The sequence below is a fragment of the Balaenoptera acutorostrata genome, chromosome 1 (genome assembly GCF_949987535.1).
Source record: "Balaenoptera acutorostrata chromosome 1, mBalAcu1.1, whole genome shotgun sequence".
NCBI lineage: Eukaryota > Metazoa > Chordata > Mammalia > Artiodactyla > Balaenopteridae > Balaenoptera > Balaenoptera acutorostrata.
The window spans coordinates 133,918,041-133,937,142 of NC_080064.1; the positions used below are offsets into that span (position 1 = coordinate 133,918,041).

Below are 19,102 nucleotides of genomic sequence, written 5' to 3' on the forward strand. Positions count from 1 at the left end.
GCACATGCACCCACATACTGTGCTCCAGCCCTGCTTGCAACGGTTCATAGACAGCAGCTAAGCCCCCTTCATACTACCAGCTCTGTAAAACTGCCACAGAATGACGTTGCATAAGACACCATTAGGAACTGACTCCTCCCACAAAGAGAAAATAGTCATGAAAGCCTGGACATACATGTGACTTCTCTAAAGGTGAGGTACCACTGACCAGTTTCTTGAACCGTGTCACTTTCAGAATAAACACCAGTTTGATATCTAAACACATCTCAATAAGACATTTAAATGTTTACTGAAGTCTCCTTTAAAAATGCTGAAGGGGAATTCTTTTCATGTCTTACACTTCCAGGCAAATCTCTGCCCCCAAATCGCTACGCCTTCACCCAAACTCCTCAAAACACATTCTTAATTTCCCCCACTGGCTCTTGTTTTTCTTCTCTCCTCTTCCTGTTTCTGAAATATTTTCTCCTATGAATAGCTTTATGTTCTTTCTAATATAGATCAACCTAAACTTTCAGTAGTTCTTTTAATTTTCTTCTCCAATATTCTAAGTAAATCAACAGGATAGAATTCTGTTGCACATTAATATTTGATCCAATAATCAATACTCCTGTGATAAATCTAGATAATATTTCTCTATCCAGTCTATAAGGATATCGTAAAAGATGTCAGATGCCTTCCTAAAATTCAGGTATACTCCTCCTATAGTGGTACCTGATTATAAAAAAAAGAAATTTTAAATGCTAAAGATATTTAACAATATGTCTTTTATGTATTTTAGAAATTAAAAATTAAAACATTAAATTAGGTGTCTTCACAGCCTCTCCCTCTCCTGAATTTGATAAAGAAAGAGGCTCTCTTTCTTGGCTGAGAACCTGAGGCAACCAACAGTCATCACAAAAAAATAGGCATAACAACTGGAAGACATAACCCCCAGCCCATCCTGATTTTGTTTTTATGCACACAATTATAAGATCTAGGGCTTCAGGCTTCCCTGGTGGCGCAGTGGTTGAGAATCTGCCTGCCAATGCAGGACACACAGGTTCGAGCCCTGGTCTGGGAAGATCCCACATGCCACAGAGCAACTGGGCCCGTGAGCCACAATTACTGAGCCTGCACGTCTGGAGCCTGTGCTCCGCAACAAGAGAGGCCGCGATGGTGAGAGGCCCACGCACCGTGATGAAGAGTGGTCCCCACTTGCCGCAACTAGAGAAAGCCCTCGCACAGAAACGAAGACTCAACACAGTCATAAATAAATAAATAAATAAATAAATAAAAGAACGTGAATTTCTTAAAAAAAAAAAGATCTAGGGCTTCAGTAATTAGGATTTAAATTCATTCTTGGATTAAAACTCAGGAGTCTCACTTGGGCTGAGAAAACACCCTTTAGCTATTGCTACTACTCAATTTAGACTTTCATCTACATATATGAAAATATAACCCAAAATCACCAAACATCAGGTGAAAAACAGAATGAAAGATAAGAACCAAACACAACAAATAGAAGAATGAACCTCAAAGAACCAGAATTGATACAGGAAACAGAAATTCTTAAAATAAAGAGATTCAAGAGAATATCACATTCATTTAAAAACAAAAAAGAAACAGTTACTATGAAAAAGAAGCAATCAAAGTTCTTGATTGCTTGACAAAAAGTATTTGTCAAAAAAAAAAAAGTTAACAGATGGGCTGAATAACAGAATAGACACAGCTAAAGACTGACTTAGGAACCTGGAAAATCAAACTGGGGGTTCTCAATGCAAAGAGGAAAGAGTTGAAAGTTATGAGGAAAGTTGAAAGAGGGACCAAACACAGATATTCAAAACTCTCTTTAAAAGAGTGCCAAAAGGAGAAAATAGAAACCACAGAGGGGAGAAAATAATCCAAGAAGTAATGGAAGGAGGATGATAATCTTCAGATTATAAAGGCTCCACTACATGCTGAATGGGACAAATTTAAAAAAAAAAAATCACACGTAGACACATCTTGGTGAAATTTCAGAACTCCAAGAATAAAAAGAAAATCCCAAAGGCTTTAAATAGTGAGGGAAAAAGTCACCTACAAAAGCAAAAGTAAAATCAGTCTTGTACAAGCAATGCTGAAGACAGAGGGGCAATGACTTCAGAAAAATGGTTTTGGAGAGTCAAACTATTAAAATAAAAATGAAAACACAAAGAATTTTGGACTTACGGAAAAATTTTGGACATATGGAAAAAATTTCTTATGGACATAATCTGGCATAATAGAAAGGAAAGTAAAAAGGGAGCTCACATGAGACTCCAGAAAGAGTGGCTGAGGAATATAACCTAAAGGAAGAGAAGGAAGGTATTGTTTTAAAAAATTAATTCATTTGCTGTTTCATAGAGAAGAGTCTCCTTCAAGTACGAAAGGTTTAATGACATTGGATCATATTTCCTTTGTTATGGATTCAATCAAATGATAGGTTCTAGAGTGAATAACATTTATACAATCATAATATTTATATAATCATAAAGTAGAGGTTGTTTTTTGGTTTTCCAAGTATAGTCATTTACTGAAAAGAATGAAGAAAATTATACTTACAGCATAGAATGTAAATGTTATAAACTGTTTCCCTGTAAAAAATAAGAGCTCCAAAAATTTAAGAGATAAAAAGAAAAGGTTAAAGGAGATGAATGTTTAATCTCCTTATATTTCACGGCAAAGAGTATATAAAGGCTGTTTAGAAATAATAAATCAAGAATTAGATCCACCAGAGGGCAGAGGGCAGAAGCAAGAAGAACTACAATCCTGCAGCCTATGGAACAAAAACCACATTCACAGAAAGACAGACAAGATGAAAAGGCAGAGGGCTATGTACCAGATGAAGGAACAAGATAAAACCCCAGAAAAACAACTAAATGATGTGGAGAGAGGTAACCTTCCAAAAAAAGAATTCAAAATAATGATAGTGAAGATGATCCAGGACCTCGGAAAAAGAACGGAGGCAAAGATCAAGAAGATGCAAGAAATGTTTAACAAAGACCTAGAAGAATTAAAGAACAAACAAACAGAGGTGAACAATACAATAACTGAAATGAAAACTACACTAGAAGGAATCAATAGCAGAATAACTGAGGCAGAAGAACAGATAAATGACCTGGAAGAAAGAATGGTGGAATTCACTGCTGTGGAACAGAATAAAGAAAAAAGAATGAAAAGAAATGAAGACAGCCTAAGAGACCTCTGGGACAACATTAAACGCAACAACATTCGCATTATAGGGGTCCCAGAAGGAGAAGAGACAGAGCAAGGACCCGAGAAAATATTTGAAGAGATTATAGTCGAAAACTTGCCTAACATGGGAAAGGAAATAGCCACCCACATCCAGGAAGCGCAGTGAGTCCCATACAGGATAAAGCCAAGGAGAAACACGCCGAGACACACAGTAATCAAATTGGCAAAAATTAAAAACAAAGAAAACTTATTGAAAGCAGCAAGGGAAAAATGACAAATAACATACAAGGGAATTCCCATAAGGTTAACAGCTGATTTCTCAGCAGAAACTCTACAAGTCAGAAGGAAGTGGCATGATATACTTAAAGTGATGAAGGGGAAGAACCTACAACCAAGATTACTCTACCCAGCAGGGATCTCATTCAGATTCAATGGAGAAATCAAAAGCTTTACAGACAAGCAAAAGCTAAGAGAATTCAGCACCACCAAACCAGCTCTACATCAAATGCTAAAGGAACTTCTCTAAGTGGGAAACACAAGAGAAGAAAAGGACCTACAAAAACAAACCCAAAACAACTAAGAAAATGGTCATAGGAACATACATATCGATAATTACCTTAAACATGAATGGATGAAATGCTCCAACCAAAAGACACAGGCTTGTTGAATGGATACAAAAATAAGACCCATATATATGCTGTCTACAAGAGACCCACTTCAGACCTAGGGACACACACAGACTGAAAGTGAGGGGATGGAAAAAGATATTCCATGCAAATGGAAATCAAAAGAAAACTGGAGTAGCAAAATTCGTAGCAGACAAAATAGACTTTAAAATAAAGAATGTTACAAGAGACAAGGAAGGGCACTACATAATGATCAAGGGATCAATCCAAGAAGAAGATATAACAATTATAAATATATATGCACCCAACATAGGAGTACCTCAATACAAAGGCAACTGCTAACAGCTATAAAAGAGGAAATCGACAATAACACAATAACAGTGGGGGACTTTAACACCTCACTTACACCAATGGACAGATCATCCAAAATGAAAATAAATAAGGAAACAGAAGCTTTAAATGACACAATAAACCAGATAGATTTAATTGATATTTATAGGACATTCCATCCAAAAACAGCAGATTACACGTTCTTCTCAAGTGCGCACAGAACATTCTCCAGGATAGATCACATCTTGGGTCACAAATCAAGCCTCAGTAAATTTAAGAAAATTGAAATCATATCAAGCATCTTTTCTGACCACAATGCTATGAGATTAGAAATGAATTACAGGGAAAAAAACGTAAAAAACACAAACACATGGAGGCTAAACAATACATTACTAAATAACCAAGAGATCACTGAAGAAATCAAAGAGGAAATCAAAAAATACCTAGAGACAAATGACAATGAAAACATGATGATCCAAAACCGACAGGATGCAGCAAAAGCAGTTCTAAGAGGGAAGTTTATAGCTATACAAGCCTACCTCAAGAAACAAGAAAAATCTCAAATAAACAATCTAACCTTACACCTAAAGGAACTAGAGAAAGATGAACAAACAAAACCCAAAGTTAGCAGAAGGAAAGAAATCATAAAGATCAGAGCAGAAATAAATGAAATAGAAACAAAGAAAACAATAGCAAAGATGAATAAAACTAAAAACTGCTTCTTTGAGAAGATAAACAAAATTGATGAACCATTAGCCAGACTCATCAAGAAAAAGAGGGTGAGGACTCAAATCAATAAAATTACAAATGAAAAAGGAGAAGTTACAACAGACACCGCAGAAATACAAAGCATCCTAAGAGACTACTACAGGCAACTCTATGGCAATAAAATGGACAAGCTGGAAGAAATGGACAAATTCTTAGAAAGGTATAACCTTCCAAGACTGAACCAGGAAGAAATAGAAAATATGAACAGACCAATCACAAGTAATGAAATGGAAACTGTGATTAAAAATCTTCCAACAAACAAAAGTCCAGGACCAGAAGGCTTCATAGGTGAATTCTATCAAACATTTAGAGAAGAGCTGACACCCACCCTTCTCAAACTCTTCCAAAAAATTGCGGAATAAGGAACACTCCCAAACTCATTCTATGAGGCCACCATCACCCTGATACCAAAACCAAAGATATTACAAAAAAAGAAAGTTACAGACCAATATCACTGATGAATATAGATGCCAAAATACTAGCAAACAGAATCCAACAACACATTAAAAGGATCACACACCATTATCAAGTGGGATTTATCCCAGGGATGCAAGGATTCTTCAATATATGCAAATCAATCAATGTGATACACCATATTAACAAATTGAAGAATAAAAACCATATGATCATCTCAATAGATGGAGAAAAAGCTTTTGACAAAATTCAACACCCGTTTATGATTAAAAAAACTCTCCAGAAAGTGGGCATAGAGGGAACCTACCTCAACATAATAAAGGCCATGTATGACAAACCCACAGCAAACATCATTCTCAATGGTGAAAATCTGAAACCATTTCCTCTAAGATCAGGAACAAGACAAGGATGTCCACTCTCACCACTATTATTCAACATAGTTTTGGAAGTCCTAGCCACGGCAATCAGAGAAGAAAAAGAAATAAAAGGAATCCAAATTGGAAAAGAAGTAGTAAAACTGTCACTGTTTGCAGATGACATGATACTATACATAGAGAATCCTAAAGATGCCACCAGAAAACTACTAGAGCTAATCAATGAATTTGGTAAAGTAGCAGGATACAAAATTAATGCACAGAAATCTCTTGCATTCCTATACACTAATGATGAAAAATCTGAAAGAGAAGTTAAGGCAACACTCTCATTTACCATTGCAACAAAAAGAATAAAATACCTAGGAATAAACCTACCTAAGGAGACAAAAGACCTGTATGCAGAAATCTGTAAGACACTGATGAAAGAAATTGAAGATGATACCAACAGATGGAGAGATATACCATGTTCTTGGATTAGAAGAATCAATATTTTGAAAATGACTATAGTACCCAAAGCAATCTACAGATTCAATGCAATCCCTATCAAATTACCAATGGCATTTTTTACGGAGCTAGAACAAAAAATATTAAAATTTGTATGGAGACACAAAAACCCCGAATAGCCAAAGCAGTCTTGAGGGAAAAAAACGGAGCTGGAGGAATCAGACTCCCTGACTTCAGACTATACTACAAAGCTACAGTAATCAAGACAATATGGTACTGGCACAAAAACAGAAACATAGATCAATGGAACAAGATAGAAACCCCAGAGATAAACCCACGCACCTATGGTCAACTAATCTGTGACAAAGGAGGCAAGGATATACAATGGAGAAAAGACAGTCTCTTCAATAAGTGGTGCTGGGAAAACTGGACAGCTACACAGAAAAGAATGAAATTAGAACACTCCCTAACACCACACACAAAAATAATCTCAAAATGGATTAGAGACCTAAATGTAAGACTGGACACTATAAAACTCTTAGAGGAAAACATAGGAAGAACACTCTTTGACATAAATCACAGCAAGATCTTTTTTGATCCACGTCCTAGAGTAATGGAAATAAAAACAAAAATAAACAAATGGGACCTAATGAAACTTCAAAGCTTTTGCACAGCAAAGGAAACCATAAACAAGATGAAAAGACAACCCTTAGAATGGGAGAAAGTATTTGCAAATGAATCAACAGATGAAGGATTAATCTCCAAAATATATAAACAGCTCATGCAGCTCAATATTAAAGAAACAAACAACCCAATCCAAAAATGGGCAGAAGACCTACATAGACATAGACCTTCTCCACAGAAGACATACAGATGGCCAAGAAGCACATGAAAAGCTGCTCAACATCACTAATTATTAGAGAAATGCAAATCAAAACTACAAAGAGGTATCATATCACACCAGTTAGAAGGGGCATCATCAGAAAATCTACAAACAACAAATGCTGGAGAGGGTGTGAGGAAAAGGGAATCCTGTTGCACTGTTGGTGAGAGTGTAAATTGATACAGCCACTATGGAGAACAGTATGGAGGTTCCTTAAAGAACTAAAAATAGAATTACCATATGATCCAGCAATCTCACTACTGGGCATATACCCAGAGAAAACCATAATTCAAAAAGACACATGCACCCCAATGTTCATTGCAGCGCTATTTACAATAGCCAGGTCATGGAAGCAACCTAAATGCCCATCGACAATGAATGGATTAAGAAGATGTGGTACATATATACAATGGAATATTACTCAGCCATAAAAAGGAATGAAATTGGGTCATTTGTAGAGACGTGGATGCATCTAGAGACTGTCATACAGAGTGAAGTCAGAAAGAAAAAAAACAAATATCGTATATTAACGCATATATGTGGAACCTAGAAAAATGGTACAGATGAACCGGTTTGCAGGGCAGAAATTGAGACACAGACATAGAGAACAAATGTATGGACACCAAGGGGGAAAAGTGGCGGGGGGCGAGGGGTGGTGTGATGAATTGGGCGATTGGGATTGACATGTATACACTGATGTGTATAAAACTGATGACTAGTAAGAACCTACTGTATAAAAAATAAATAAAATTCAAAAAAAAGAATTATATACATATGCATATTATTAAAATTATTATTGCCAAACAGTAGAGGAATTTAACCCAGGAATGGTGGCTTTGGGGCTGTCTCTGGGAGATGGTAGAGTGGAGGGCTGAGAGGGATAATTTTATTTCTTTTATTATATTATTTTCAAGTTGCAAAATTATGCATGGATATTTTTTACCATAAGTGTTCTGTGTGTGTGTGTGTGTGTGTGTGTGTGTCTGTGTGTATATATTCAAAGACCTTACCTCTTAGGCCATGGCATTGAATACTCTGAAGCAGAAAATCATATATGAAAGTTAAAATAGCCCTTTTAGGAATGTGACTCTGCTAAATTGCAGAGGGGCCTGAAGTGGACAGACTGGTGTGAGGGAACCTGGTTAGGAGGTGATTCATTCCACCTATGAGTTCCTAATGTGCTTATGTCCTCATCTCCCATTTGGTACTTACCTCATCCTGCCTGGAAATGAGGAGGATCTTGAATGATAAAAAATAATAATAATAAATACTACCACTCATGCACTCCTCAGTACCAGCATTTGAAGTTTTCACTGTCAAATCTTTGTTCTCTTTCCCTCTCTCTCCCGCCACTTCAGACCTACCCTTTCCTTAAAGCCTTGTTCATGTCTCATTTCCTACATGAAGCCTATTTCAAGTGTCCTACCCTTCAAGAGTGTTACAGAGACAGACAGAATCTCTACTCAGCACTCAGAAAATAAAAACAAATAGATTTTCTTCTCTGAAGATCATAAGTGTGATAATCATAGCTGAAATTTAAAGAGCAGAGACTGTTCTCTGCAGCACCTCGTATCACATAATAAACAACTGAATCCCTTTCACTTGATATAATTTATCCATTGGGTCAGATACATGCAGAAATGGTCTTCAAAGAAATCCAGACACCTAAGTGATGTTTTCCCCAAATTACCAGTGTTTGTCTCTCACCTGATTTATTGATTCTCGGCTAGAAATCTGTTTTATTAAAAACTTGGTATCCTCTTGACTTTTGACATAGCCTTTTGTAATACTATACATCAAGCTGAGGCGCTTTTTGATCTGCACATCTACAATATTCATCAGCAGTGGTATTAGTACCTGGAATAACGGAGAGAAAAAAACTGAAAATTTAATTAGGAAAAGCACCCTCTAAGGCAGATGTTCTCAAAGTGTCATTTCTCACAAGCTTGTTAGAAACACAAATGCGATGCCATTGCTGAAACACAAATTCTCAGACCCCACTCCAGACCTGCTGAATTAGAAACTCTGGGGATGGGTCCCAAAATCGGTGCTTTAACAAGTCCTCCAGGTGATTCTATGCACACTCAAGTTTGAGAGCCACTCTAAAGAAATGAAAGCTCAATGAATAACTGTTCTGTAGCTTTAAGGGGAAATCCCTACCCTGCGCTTTCCCTCATTCTCCATATCACCAGTTTTCAGGAGACAAGAGAGGTCACCCCAATAACCTGGGTGATAGTAACCAACCGAATAAATCTTCTCTCTACACCTCAGTTTCTCCACTTGTAAGATAAGGACCTCAGGGTATCTAAGATCCTCCTTAGCTCTAAACTTCTCAAATCATAAGCTGAGGAAGGAGAGTGCAGTGACTGAGGAGAGTGGGACTTTTAAATATAAACCTGCCTGGGTTCAAATACCAGCTCTGCTACTCACCAGCTCTGTGACCTTGAGCAAGTTACTTAGTGACTCCAAGGACTCAGTGTCCTCATCTGTTCAATGAGGATAATGATACCTAAGTACCAGAATTCCAGTGGAGTGGCCCTCACGAGCAATGCAGTGAACCACAGAGACAGATGCACATCAGAGCACAGGGAGGATGGTGAGGGGCCAGGTAACACAAGAGGAAGATGTGACCAGGAAAAGAACATCACAGAGAAGGAGTCACAAGAGCAGAGAAGGGACAGATTTTTTTTAAACTGTTATTCTGGTTGTGAAACTTTGGGCAGAGGGAGAGATATTAAAGAGGATTTTTATAAAGTTTTATTCCATGATGCACTGGCACCCCCTGGGCCGATCTGAAGTAAAGGTCTCCAATATTCTTCAAAGTTTTCCAACACAGATTTGTTTCTTTTGAAAGCCATACTCTTCTGAGACTGGCTATTAGGACACCTAACTTGATAAAGTGGTGACACCTACTTCACAGGGCTCTTATAACAATTTAACTAGATAATGTAAGTAAAGTGGTCTGCACAGTTCCTGGAACATAGTAACTGCTCAGTAAACAAAAGCTAATCATGACTATATTTACTTAAATACACTCCACTGGGACTTGTCAGAGCATGTTAAACAGAAATAGCAACTAGTTCACACTTTAAATAGGGTTGACTTCCACAATAACACATCTTTAAATCTTTATTTCACTCAGAGAGACTTTTTGCAAAGTATTCCTTCTAAAATAATTATTTTACATTCATCTGCATAAGATCCCTGTATAAAAATTGATTATCTAAGGACGCCTCTACCTTCCACATTAAGACTTAGCCTCATTCTACATATCCTCATTTCTAGAGTCGTTTGTATTATGGTGGGTTATACCTTATGTGGGCACTTTGCTCTAAACTCAGCTCATAGGGAAAAAATCATAAATAAATTGTGTATACAACTCTGTAGAGTCATTCTTATGAACACCAAAAGTTTGGTAACATTAATATAGAATCAAGGAAGGAACAAAAAAAGGAAGTCAACACGCACAAGTCTGGGCATTCAGACGATTCTGCCTTTAAGATCACTATTAAATTGCTTGGAGAATGGGGACTAGCTGGAGGATTCTAATGTATGCCTTTTGCCGTCAGGGTTTACAGCAATGCTTTTTAATATTAAGCCTCTATAACTTCAATACATACTAACAGACTTATTTGATGTCATAAGAATTAAGCAACTCAAAAATATGGAGTGGCAAGTGCAATCATCTAAAGCACCCAAGCTAAAAGCTTATATAATGCAACTGCATTGGAAAGAGAAAGGAGGCTTAAGAACGGAGACTGAAAATCTGAAGCTCTACCTTCAGAATCAAAACCAGAGCCACGAAAAGAAGAAATGGTCATTGTTAAGGAGACTGAAGGCCACAGTAAAACTGAACTTCATAGGCAGTGGGCTATGTAAGTAGTGTGGGCTCTAGGGTAAATATTTTTATGCTTCTGCACAGTTAGGGCTTTATGAGAAAATTTTACTAAAACTTGGAGAACTTGTTTCTGGGTTATCCTGCTGCAAGGGGCACCATTGTTTTCATTTATTCATTCAATACATAATTTATTAAGTACTTACTATACGCTAGGTACCATTCTGGAGCCATAGGTTACATCAGTGACCAAAACAAAGATCCCTACCTCGTGGAAAGCACATATAACATACAGTAAAAAGGTGATAAGTGCTACGCAGAAAAATTAAAATTTAAGCAAGTGGAGGGGGATCAGGGAGATGGGTGGAACACGCTGGGAGTATGGAGGGCAGGTTGCCATTTTACGTAGCGTAAAAGGTCAGGGAAGACCTTCTCCATGAGAAGGTGAGATTTGAGCAATGACTTGAAGGGAGTCAGAGAGTGAACCATGCAGATATCTATAAAGAGAGGGTTCCAGGAGAAAAGACAGCTCCCTCCCTCATTGCTTTCAAAATAGTGAGGTTTCTTAATTCATTCGACAAAGAGTATAGAAAAAATACAGTATTTTAAAATGTGAAGTTTTACCTTGATAAGAGGAATAAATCTAATTACTCTGAAATAACCTATTATTACTGTAAATTGAATAAGAACCAAGTGGTCTGGTCTCAATCTGACAAAGTATATACAAAATATATCAACGATTCCAATAAGCACGATAAAAAATTCCAAAGTATTCCAATGTTGATGAAAATATCTGCTTTTCAAAATTGTTATCTGTTTAGAAAACATATAGAATGTACATCATTTCATAGCACTATACAATGATATGGGGAGGGGATTCTTAAAAATTAACAGTTAAATCCTCAACTACAAATGAGTTATATTCCAAAAGTTGGGTTTTAAGTCATTCATTTGAACTTCAAAAAAATCCCACATCAAAAATTATAATTTGATTCCAAATATACATAATCTATTATGAAGCTGCAATGCCAAAGAAAAGCAATGAAAAATACTAAACAGATTCATTGCAATACTATTAATTATAATTAAAGTATGAAAACAGTAATGCTGATAAATCATCTTTGAAGCATTTATCCTCAAAAGTAGTTCTCATCTTATATTATGACAAGTAACTAGCAAACCATTTTGGTTTTATTCACTTATTTATTCTTTGCATCGTTACAGGGAGTATTTGAGGGAAACAGCAAATGTCTAGACTTTCAATTCTTTTTTGCCTGATCTTTGAGACTCTCTCCACTTTTATGCTACTTCTCTTATCTGATATCCAACACTAACTGTTTTACTGATTTCATTATTAAACTCAGAAAATTCAAAAAGATTACTAAAATTCCAGGATCCTATCAACTGTTACAGCCAAAGGCTTCTAGTATCAATTATTTCAAAAAAATGACAAAAACAGATTCAGATTATCTAAACTGTTCTTTTTATAGGATACATTTCTATTTTAAACAGTACCTTCAATGCTGATTCTAACAGATATAAAAATACAAAGTAGTAGTTTACTAATATCAGTGCTGACACATTTAATTCTCTTGCCATTGGCCATAGATGCATTATCATAGGATAAATGTACATTATTCCTATAATATGTCTGGCATATTCAAATTCTTCTGAAAATACAATGCGATATATAAAAATCAGAAATTCATTATTCCTGAAAAAAAAGAGATCAAATAAAATGTCAGATCACTTTAAAAGTATAACAATTAAAATCTGAAGTTCATTTGTTTAAATAAATATTAACATTAATTTGAAGAAAGATACAAATAATATGAAACAATAGCTAAGCAAAAATACAAACCATACTTTCTAGACATAAAAATCATAAGGGAAAAAGATAAAAATATGGCTCTTGGTAATCTAGATCAGGGCTGAGGAGCTTTTTTTTTAAGTTAATGGCTTATGCTTATTATGCACCCAGGTAGAAGAAACATTTTCATTAACCTTTGCCAAAACATTAGGTACTGTAAATACATATTCATTTGGGAGGGTGGCTTTTAGGGGAGGGGGCGTGTTTTTTTCTTCCAGTTTTCTTAAGATATAATTGACATACAGCACTGTGTAAGTTTTAAGGTATACAACATAATGGTTTGGCTTACCTACATCACAAACTGATTATCACGGTAAGTGTAGTGAATATCCATTATCTCATACAGATGCAACATTAAACAGATAGAAAATTTCTCCTTGTGATGAGAACCCTTAGGACTTACTCCCTTAACAGCTTTCATATGTAACATGCAGCAGTGTTAACTATATTCATCATGGTGTAGTACATTACCTCCCTGGTACTTATTTATCTGATAAATGGAAATTGTACCTGGTGACTGTTTTCATCCACTTCCCCCTCTCCCACCCCTCACCTCTGGTAACCACAAATCTGATCTTTTTTTTTTCTATGGATTTGTTTGTTACTTTGTTTTTGAAGTATGATTGACCTAGAACACTATGTTAGGTCCTGTTACACAACACACTGATTCAACATTTCTAGACCTTTTAAAATGATAACCACCATAAGTCTAGTTATGATATGTCACCATACAAAGATACCACATAGTTACTGACTATATTCCCCACACTGTACATTTCATACTGGTTACTCATTTATTTTGCAACTGGAAGTTTGTACCTTTTAATTTCCCTCACTATTTCTTTCCTCCCCCGACCCCTCCCTTCTGGACACCACCTGTTTGTTCTCTGTATCTATGACTCTGTTTCTCTTTTGTTAAGTTTATTCATTTGTTTTGTTTTTTAGAATCCACATATAAGTGAAATCATACAGTATTTGACTTTCTCTGTCTGACTTACTTCACTTAGCCTAATACCATCTAAGTCCATCCACATGGCAAATGGCAAGATTTCATTCTTTTTTAGGGCTGAGTGATATTCCATTATATATATGGAATATATACATACATATTGAACCATCCTTGCATCCTTGGGACAAATCCCACTTGATCATGGTATATGATCCTTTCAATGTATTGCTGAATTTGGTTTGCTAATAGTTTGTTGAGGATTTTTGCATCTATTGATATACTCATCAGTGATATTGGCATGTAATTTCCTTTTTTTGTGATATCTTTGTCTGGTTTTGGTATCAGGGTAACGTCGGCTTTATAGAATGATTTCAGAAGCGTTCCTTCCTCTGCAATTTTTTGGAATAATTTGATAAGGATATGTGTTAACTCTTCTCTAAATGTTTGGTAGAATTCATCTGTGAAGCCATCTGGTCCTGGAATTTTGTTTGTTGGGAGTTTTAAAATTACTGATTCAATTTCAGTACTGGTAATTTCAGTCTGTTCATATTTTCTACTTCTTCCTGCTACAGTCTTGGGAGATTGTACCTTTCTAAGAATTTGTCCATTTCTTCTAGGTTTCCATCTTACTGGCATATAATTATTTGTAGTACTCTCTTGTGATCCTTTGTATTTCGGTGATTTCAGCTGTAACTTCTTTTTCATCTGATTTTATTGATTTGGGCCCTCTCTTTTTCTTGGTGAGTTGGGCTGAAGGTTTATCAATTTTGTTTATTTTTTCAAAGAACCAGCTCTTAGTTTCATTTATCTACTCTATTGTTTTTTAGTCTCTATTTTACTTATTTCTGCTCTGATATTTATGATTTCTTCCCTTCTATTAACTAAGGGTTTTGTTTGTTCTTCTTTTTCTAGCTCCTTTAGGTGTAAGGTTGGATTGTTTGTTTGAGATTTGTCTGGAGAGCATTTTTTAAAATCAAGTCTAATCGCACATAGGAACAATGCAAAAATTCATACATCAAAAGCAAGAAACAAATTAATTTAGAGAAAAACATCAACACTGCTTAAAATTAGGAACAGAATGAAATATTCTATTCAATATTACTATGACATTTAAAAAATTTTTTCTATTCATCTAAAGTAGAAGCTGACAAAAAGAGGTTACCTGGATATATGTCAAGATCCTAGGGTTTTAAATTTTTATATTTTTCTGTAAACTTAATAAATGGAAGAAAGTAAAAAATTACCATAATTTGTTATGAAAAGTATGTTAACACCCACTTAAAATTTATTAGCATTAATGGTCCCAGTATTTTCTCATTTGACATCTTTTGTTAGTAGAAAAACCTTGTCTTTCTGCTCTAAAAAGTATATAAGCTCACAACTTATACAACAAAGAGTCTACACAACTTAAGAAAAATCTGTATCTTGCGATATTTTGGACGTTGGTTATAAGTATTATTAAGGCCATGCTGTATTTTTCCTAATTACAGACATCAACAGAACCATCCCATGGCACAGATGAAATTAAGTTGAGAGCTAGATTTAGTCTTTGGGTTTGCTCTTTCTCACCCCTGCTCATCCCAGAAGAATACCAGAAGAATATGAAAGAAGTCCAACATGTAATGTGACCCTAAGACAAGGTAATTAAAACTTGAGGAATCCAAATATGACCATCCTTTTCATCTTTTTTCTACCCACTCTCTAATAGAGGTGCCAATGAAATTGGTAAAACAGAATGGAGAAAGAGAAGCAAGCACTTTGTTCCTTCCTCACTCAATCAATAAGACTTGACTATAATATTAGTTGGGTTTTTTGTTTGTTTGTTTTTTTAGGGAAAATCAAAGTAATCTATTCTGACAATGTAGAAAAGGTCATATTTTCAAGTACATTGCTATTAAAGGTTCACAGTACTTACCCATATAGAGAAAGAGATGCCTTATCTTTATGATATTCCAAGAAAGTTAATATGTTTTTAAACTTCATAAGCCAACTTCTAGCTCTTACATAAGTTGAAACATCATAAATACTCATGAATCTAATAGAGAAAAATATACATACATGTTATAATGAAAAGCAAGTGCTATACCTTTGGGTAATATAAAACAGAAAGTTATACTAAATATAAATGTAATATGGGTTTATTAAATATGCCTCTGTATCCATCCACCTACCCACCCATGGTCATGGAACAGAAACATTTTTAGTGGAAGACTCCTGCTGTCCATGTTCCTGGAACTATCCATGACCTGAGGTAGAACATAATTAAAACTTCAGAATCCAACTCTTTGTGGTTCAGAATCAAGCTTCCTTTTGTCATGCCTTGCCTAGCCCAAGATTCTCAAAGGCTCTGAAGTCCCTGTCCTTCCCAAACTTTATTTAGGAATTGATGCTACATCTCCCAGATATATTACCAGGCTGCTGAAATGTTAACTATCACCCAGACAGAATCTCCTGTCACTGTTGCCCCACAGGTTTGTCTTAGACCATCCACTATCTAATGTTTCAGGACTGTAACCAGATATCAATATATCTCTAAGATACTGAGCTTTTCCCATCATATTTAATTGCATCTATCAGTTCCATGGGTTGGATCAATTCCTCCAGAACCTATGATCCTATTCCACCCCAGAGAGCAGTTTAATGGCAGGCTCCAGGCCTCCTTACTTCCCCTATGCAGTAATTTAGTGAATATGATATAAAGACAAAATAATTATCATCATAATTAAAACTATATGGGTTCTTTTTCATGGCTCCCCTGTCTCTCATATAATTGCTCTGTAGTCAAATCTTCCTCCAGAAACTCCCAATGTCATCAAAGTTACGAATTTTCAGGGAGAAAAGTATAAACAAGAAAAATAGGAAGTAAAATAGAAAAGTAAAGTAAAGTAAAATAGGAAGTAGATGGATGGATGGATGGATGGATGGATGGACGGACAGACAGATAGATAAGATAAAAAGATTGATCAATCTGGACACTGAACTCTCAGTTTGTTCATTCTCTATCACATACCCATTCAATTTTGGAAATATCAATTAAAGAAGTATTACACTTACTTTCCTTGGATGTGGCAATAGCTTTTGGTTGCACCAATTAATGTCCGGGCTGCCTCTACACTGAGGACTCCATCGTTACACTGTTTTTCAAAGCTACTCTAAACATACAATTTTAAATAAAAATTACAAAGGACCAAAACATTAATGTAACGTACTCTGCTTGACCTTTACATACCCCTCACTATTATTATTGAACTCAATATATGAAAATATACTATTCAAAAACTTCTAGAGCAAGAAATAAATTTCATTCAATTTAAATATTTACAGAATATTCCATTTTTGCAAAGTACTCTCTTGGATGTTATAAAAGATACAAAGACTTCTGGCTTCAGGAAACTCAAAATCTATACAACTCAAAGAGTTTACTTCAGATGTTCAACATCACTAATTATTAGAGAAATGCAAATCTAAACCACAATGAAGTATCCCCTCATACTGGTCAGAATAGCTATCATCAAAAAGGCTACAAATAATAAATGCTGGAGAGAGTGTGGAGAAAACAGAACCCTTGTACACTGTTGGTAGGAAATGTAAACTGGTGCATCCACTAGGGAGAACAGTATGAGGTTCCTTAAAAAACTAAAAATAGAGTTATCATATGATCTAGCAATCCTATTTCTCGGTATACATCCAAAAAAAACCCCCAAAACTCTAACTCAAAAAGATACATGCACCTCAACGTTCATAGCAGTACTATTTACAATAGCCAAGACATGGAAACAACCCAAGTGCCCATCAACAGACAATTGGCTTAAGAAGATGTGGTATATATATATATATATATATATGAATATTACTCAGCCATAAAAAAGAATGAACTATGCCATTTGCAGCAACATGGATGGACATAGAGATTACCATACTAAGTGAAGTAAGTCAGACAAAGACAAATATTATATCACTTATATGTGCAATCTAAAAAATAATACAAATGAACCTACACACAAAATGGAAACAGACTCACAGACATAGAAAAAAAACTTATGGTTACCAGAAAGGGAAGGTGGGGAGGACAAATTAGGGGTATGGGATTAACAGATACAAACTACTATACATAAAATAGATACGCAATAAGGATTTACTGTATAGCAAAGGGAATTATAGTTAACATCTTATAATAACCTACAATGGAATATAATCTGAAAAAAAAACTGAATCACTATGCTGTATGCCTGAAACTAACACAATACTGTAAATCAAATATATTTCAATTTTTTTAGAAAAGATAACATGGAGTGGGTCATTACATGGGATTGTTGGTTTAAAAAGTAAATGTGGTAGGTCATTATAACAATGGTCCCAATGTAGCATGCCTGTCCCATGCCTCTTTGTAACTAACACTGCTGCTCCTTCCTTCAAAGGTGGGGTCTTCTTCACTCATTGAATCTGGGCTAGCTTTGTGATTTACTTTAACTAATAGAATGGGCGTAAAAGTGATGTTATTCAACTTCCAGAGCCTAAGAGATACAGAGGGCTTGCATCTTGTCCTCTCACCCTGTTGGAACCCAGAGACCACCAGGTAGCAAAGAAGCCCAGTTCACTCTAGTGGAAGATAGGAGGCCATGTGGAGGAGAACCAAAGTGCCCTGAAAGACAACCAGAGTCAACTGCCAAATCTGTGAGTGAGGACATGCTGGACCCTCCAACCCCAGTTGAGCTAAGATGGTGGCAGACATATGAGTGGTCCCAGGCAAGACCGACAACAGAATCATCCAGGTTGCCAACCCACAGAACTGTGAGAAATACCAAATCATTGTTGTTTTCAGCCACTAAGGTTTGTAATACAGCAAAGGCTAACCAAAACAGAAATCAGTACCAACTGTGCAGAGCTTCCATAACAAAACGCTAAACCACGTATCATTAGCTTTGGGACTAGGTGGTGAGCAGAGGCTAGAAGGAGAGGCTAGACTGTTAGTGGAAGCTGGAAGAGCAGTGAGAAAACTGATGTAGAAGGCTGGAGGGAGGCAGCTGTGCTATGAAGAGACAGCACAATTGGCAATACTGTCACCTAAGGCAAACTTGGAAAGTAGAGGATGTACCTAATGAATTTATGAATCTGGCTTCTAATATTCTAGAAATATTAAAGTGTCAACCTTTTTAGCTGCATATGATAAGGTATGGGAAGAGAGAGATAAACCGAAGGGCAACAGTTCAATCTGCAAGCAGGTATTACAGAAAATATAAAGAGGCCATGATTTGCCAGGTTGAAAACCAAACCTACTTCTCATCTGCAAGTCTCTCCAGGTGGCAAAAGATCTGGGAGTAAAAATCAAATCTAGAGTTCTGCCAGTAAAATATGGCCTCAGGCTCAAGATCAAATCAAGGGTGTGGCTCAAGACCCTTGGATAAGACCACTGAAAG

General features: G+C 36.0%; 1 protein-coding gene across 1 annotated transcript in view; it reads right to left on the reverse strand.

Annotated features, from left to right (window-relative positions):
- The window catches only part of LOC103001493 (ankyrin repeat domain-containing protein 45), a 151,247-nt gene that overhangs the window by 41,113 nt on the left and 91,032 nt on the right, over nt 1–19,102 (reverse strand). The window contains exons 18-22 of the mRNA XM_007165340.2: nt 16,740–16,837; nt 15,601–15,720; nt 12,382–12,580; nt 11,491–11,679; nt 8,739–8,888 (exon numbers count right to left, since the gene is read on the reverse strand). Of these exons, the coding sequence (XP_007165402.2) occupies nt 8,739–8,888; nt 11,491–11,679; nt 12,382–12,580; nt 15,601–15,720; nt 16,740–16,837 (756 nt within the window). The remainder of the gene's footprint in view (nt 1–8,738; nt 8,889–11,490; nt 11,680–12,381; nt 12,581–15,600; nt 15,721–16,739; nt 16,838–19,102) is intronic.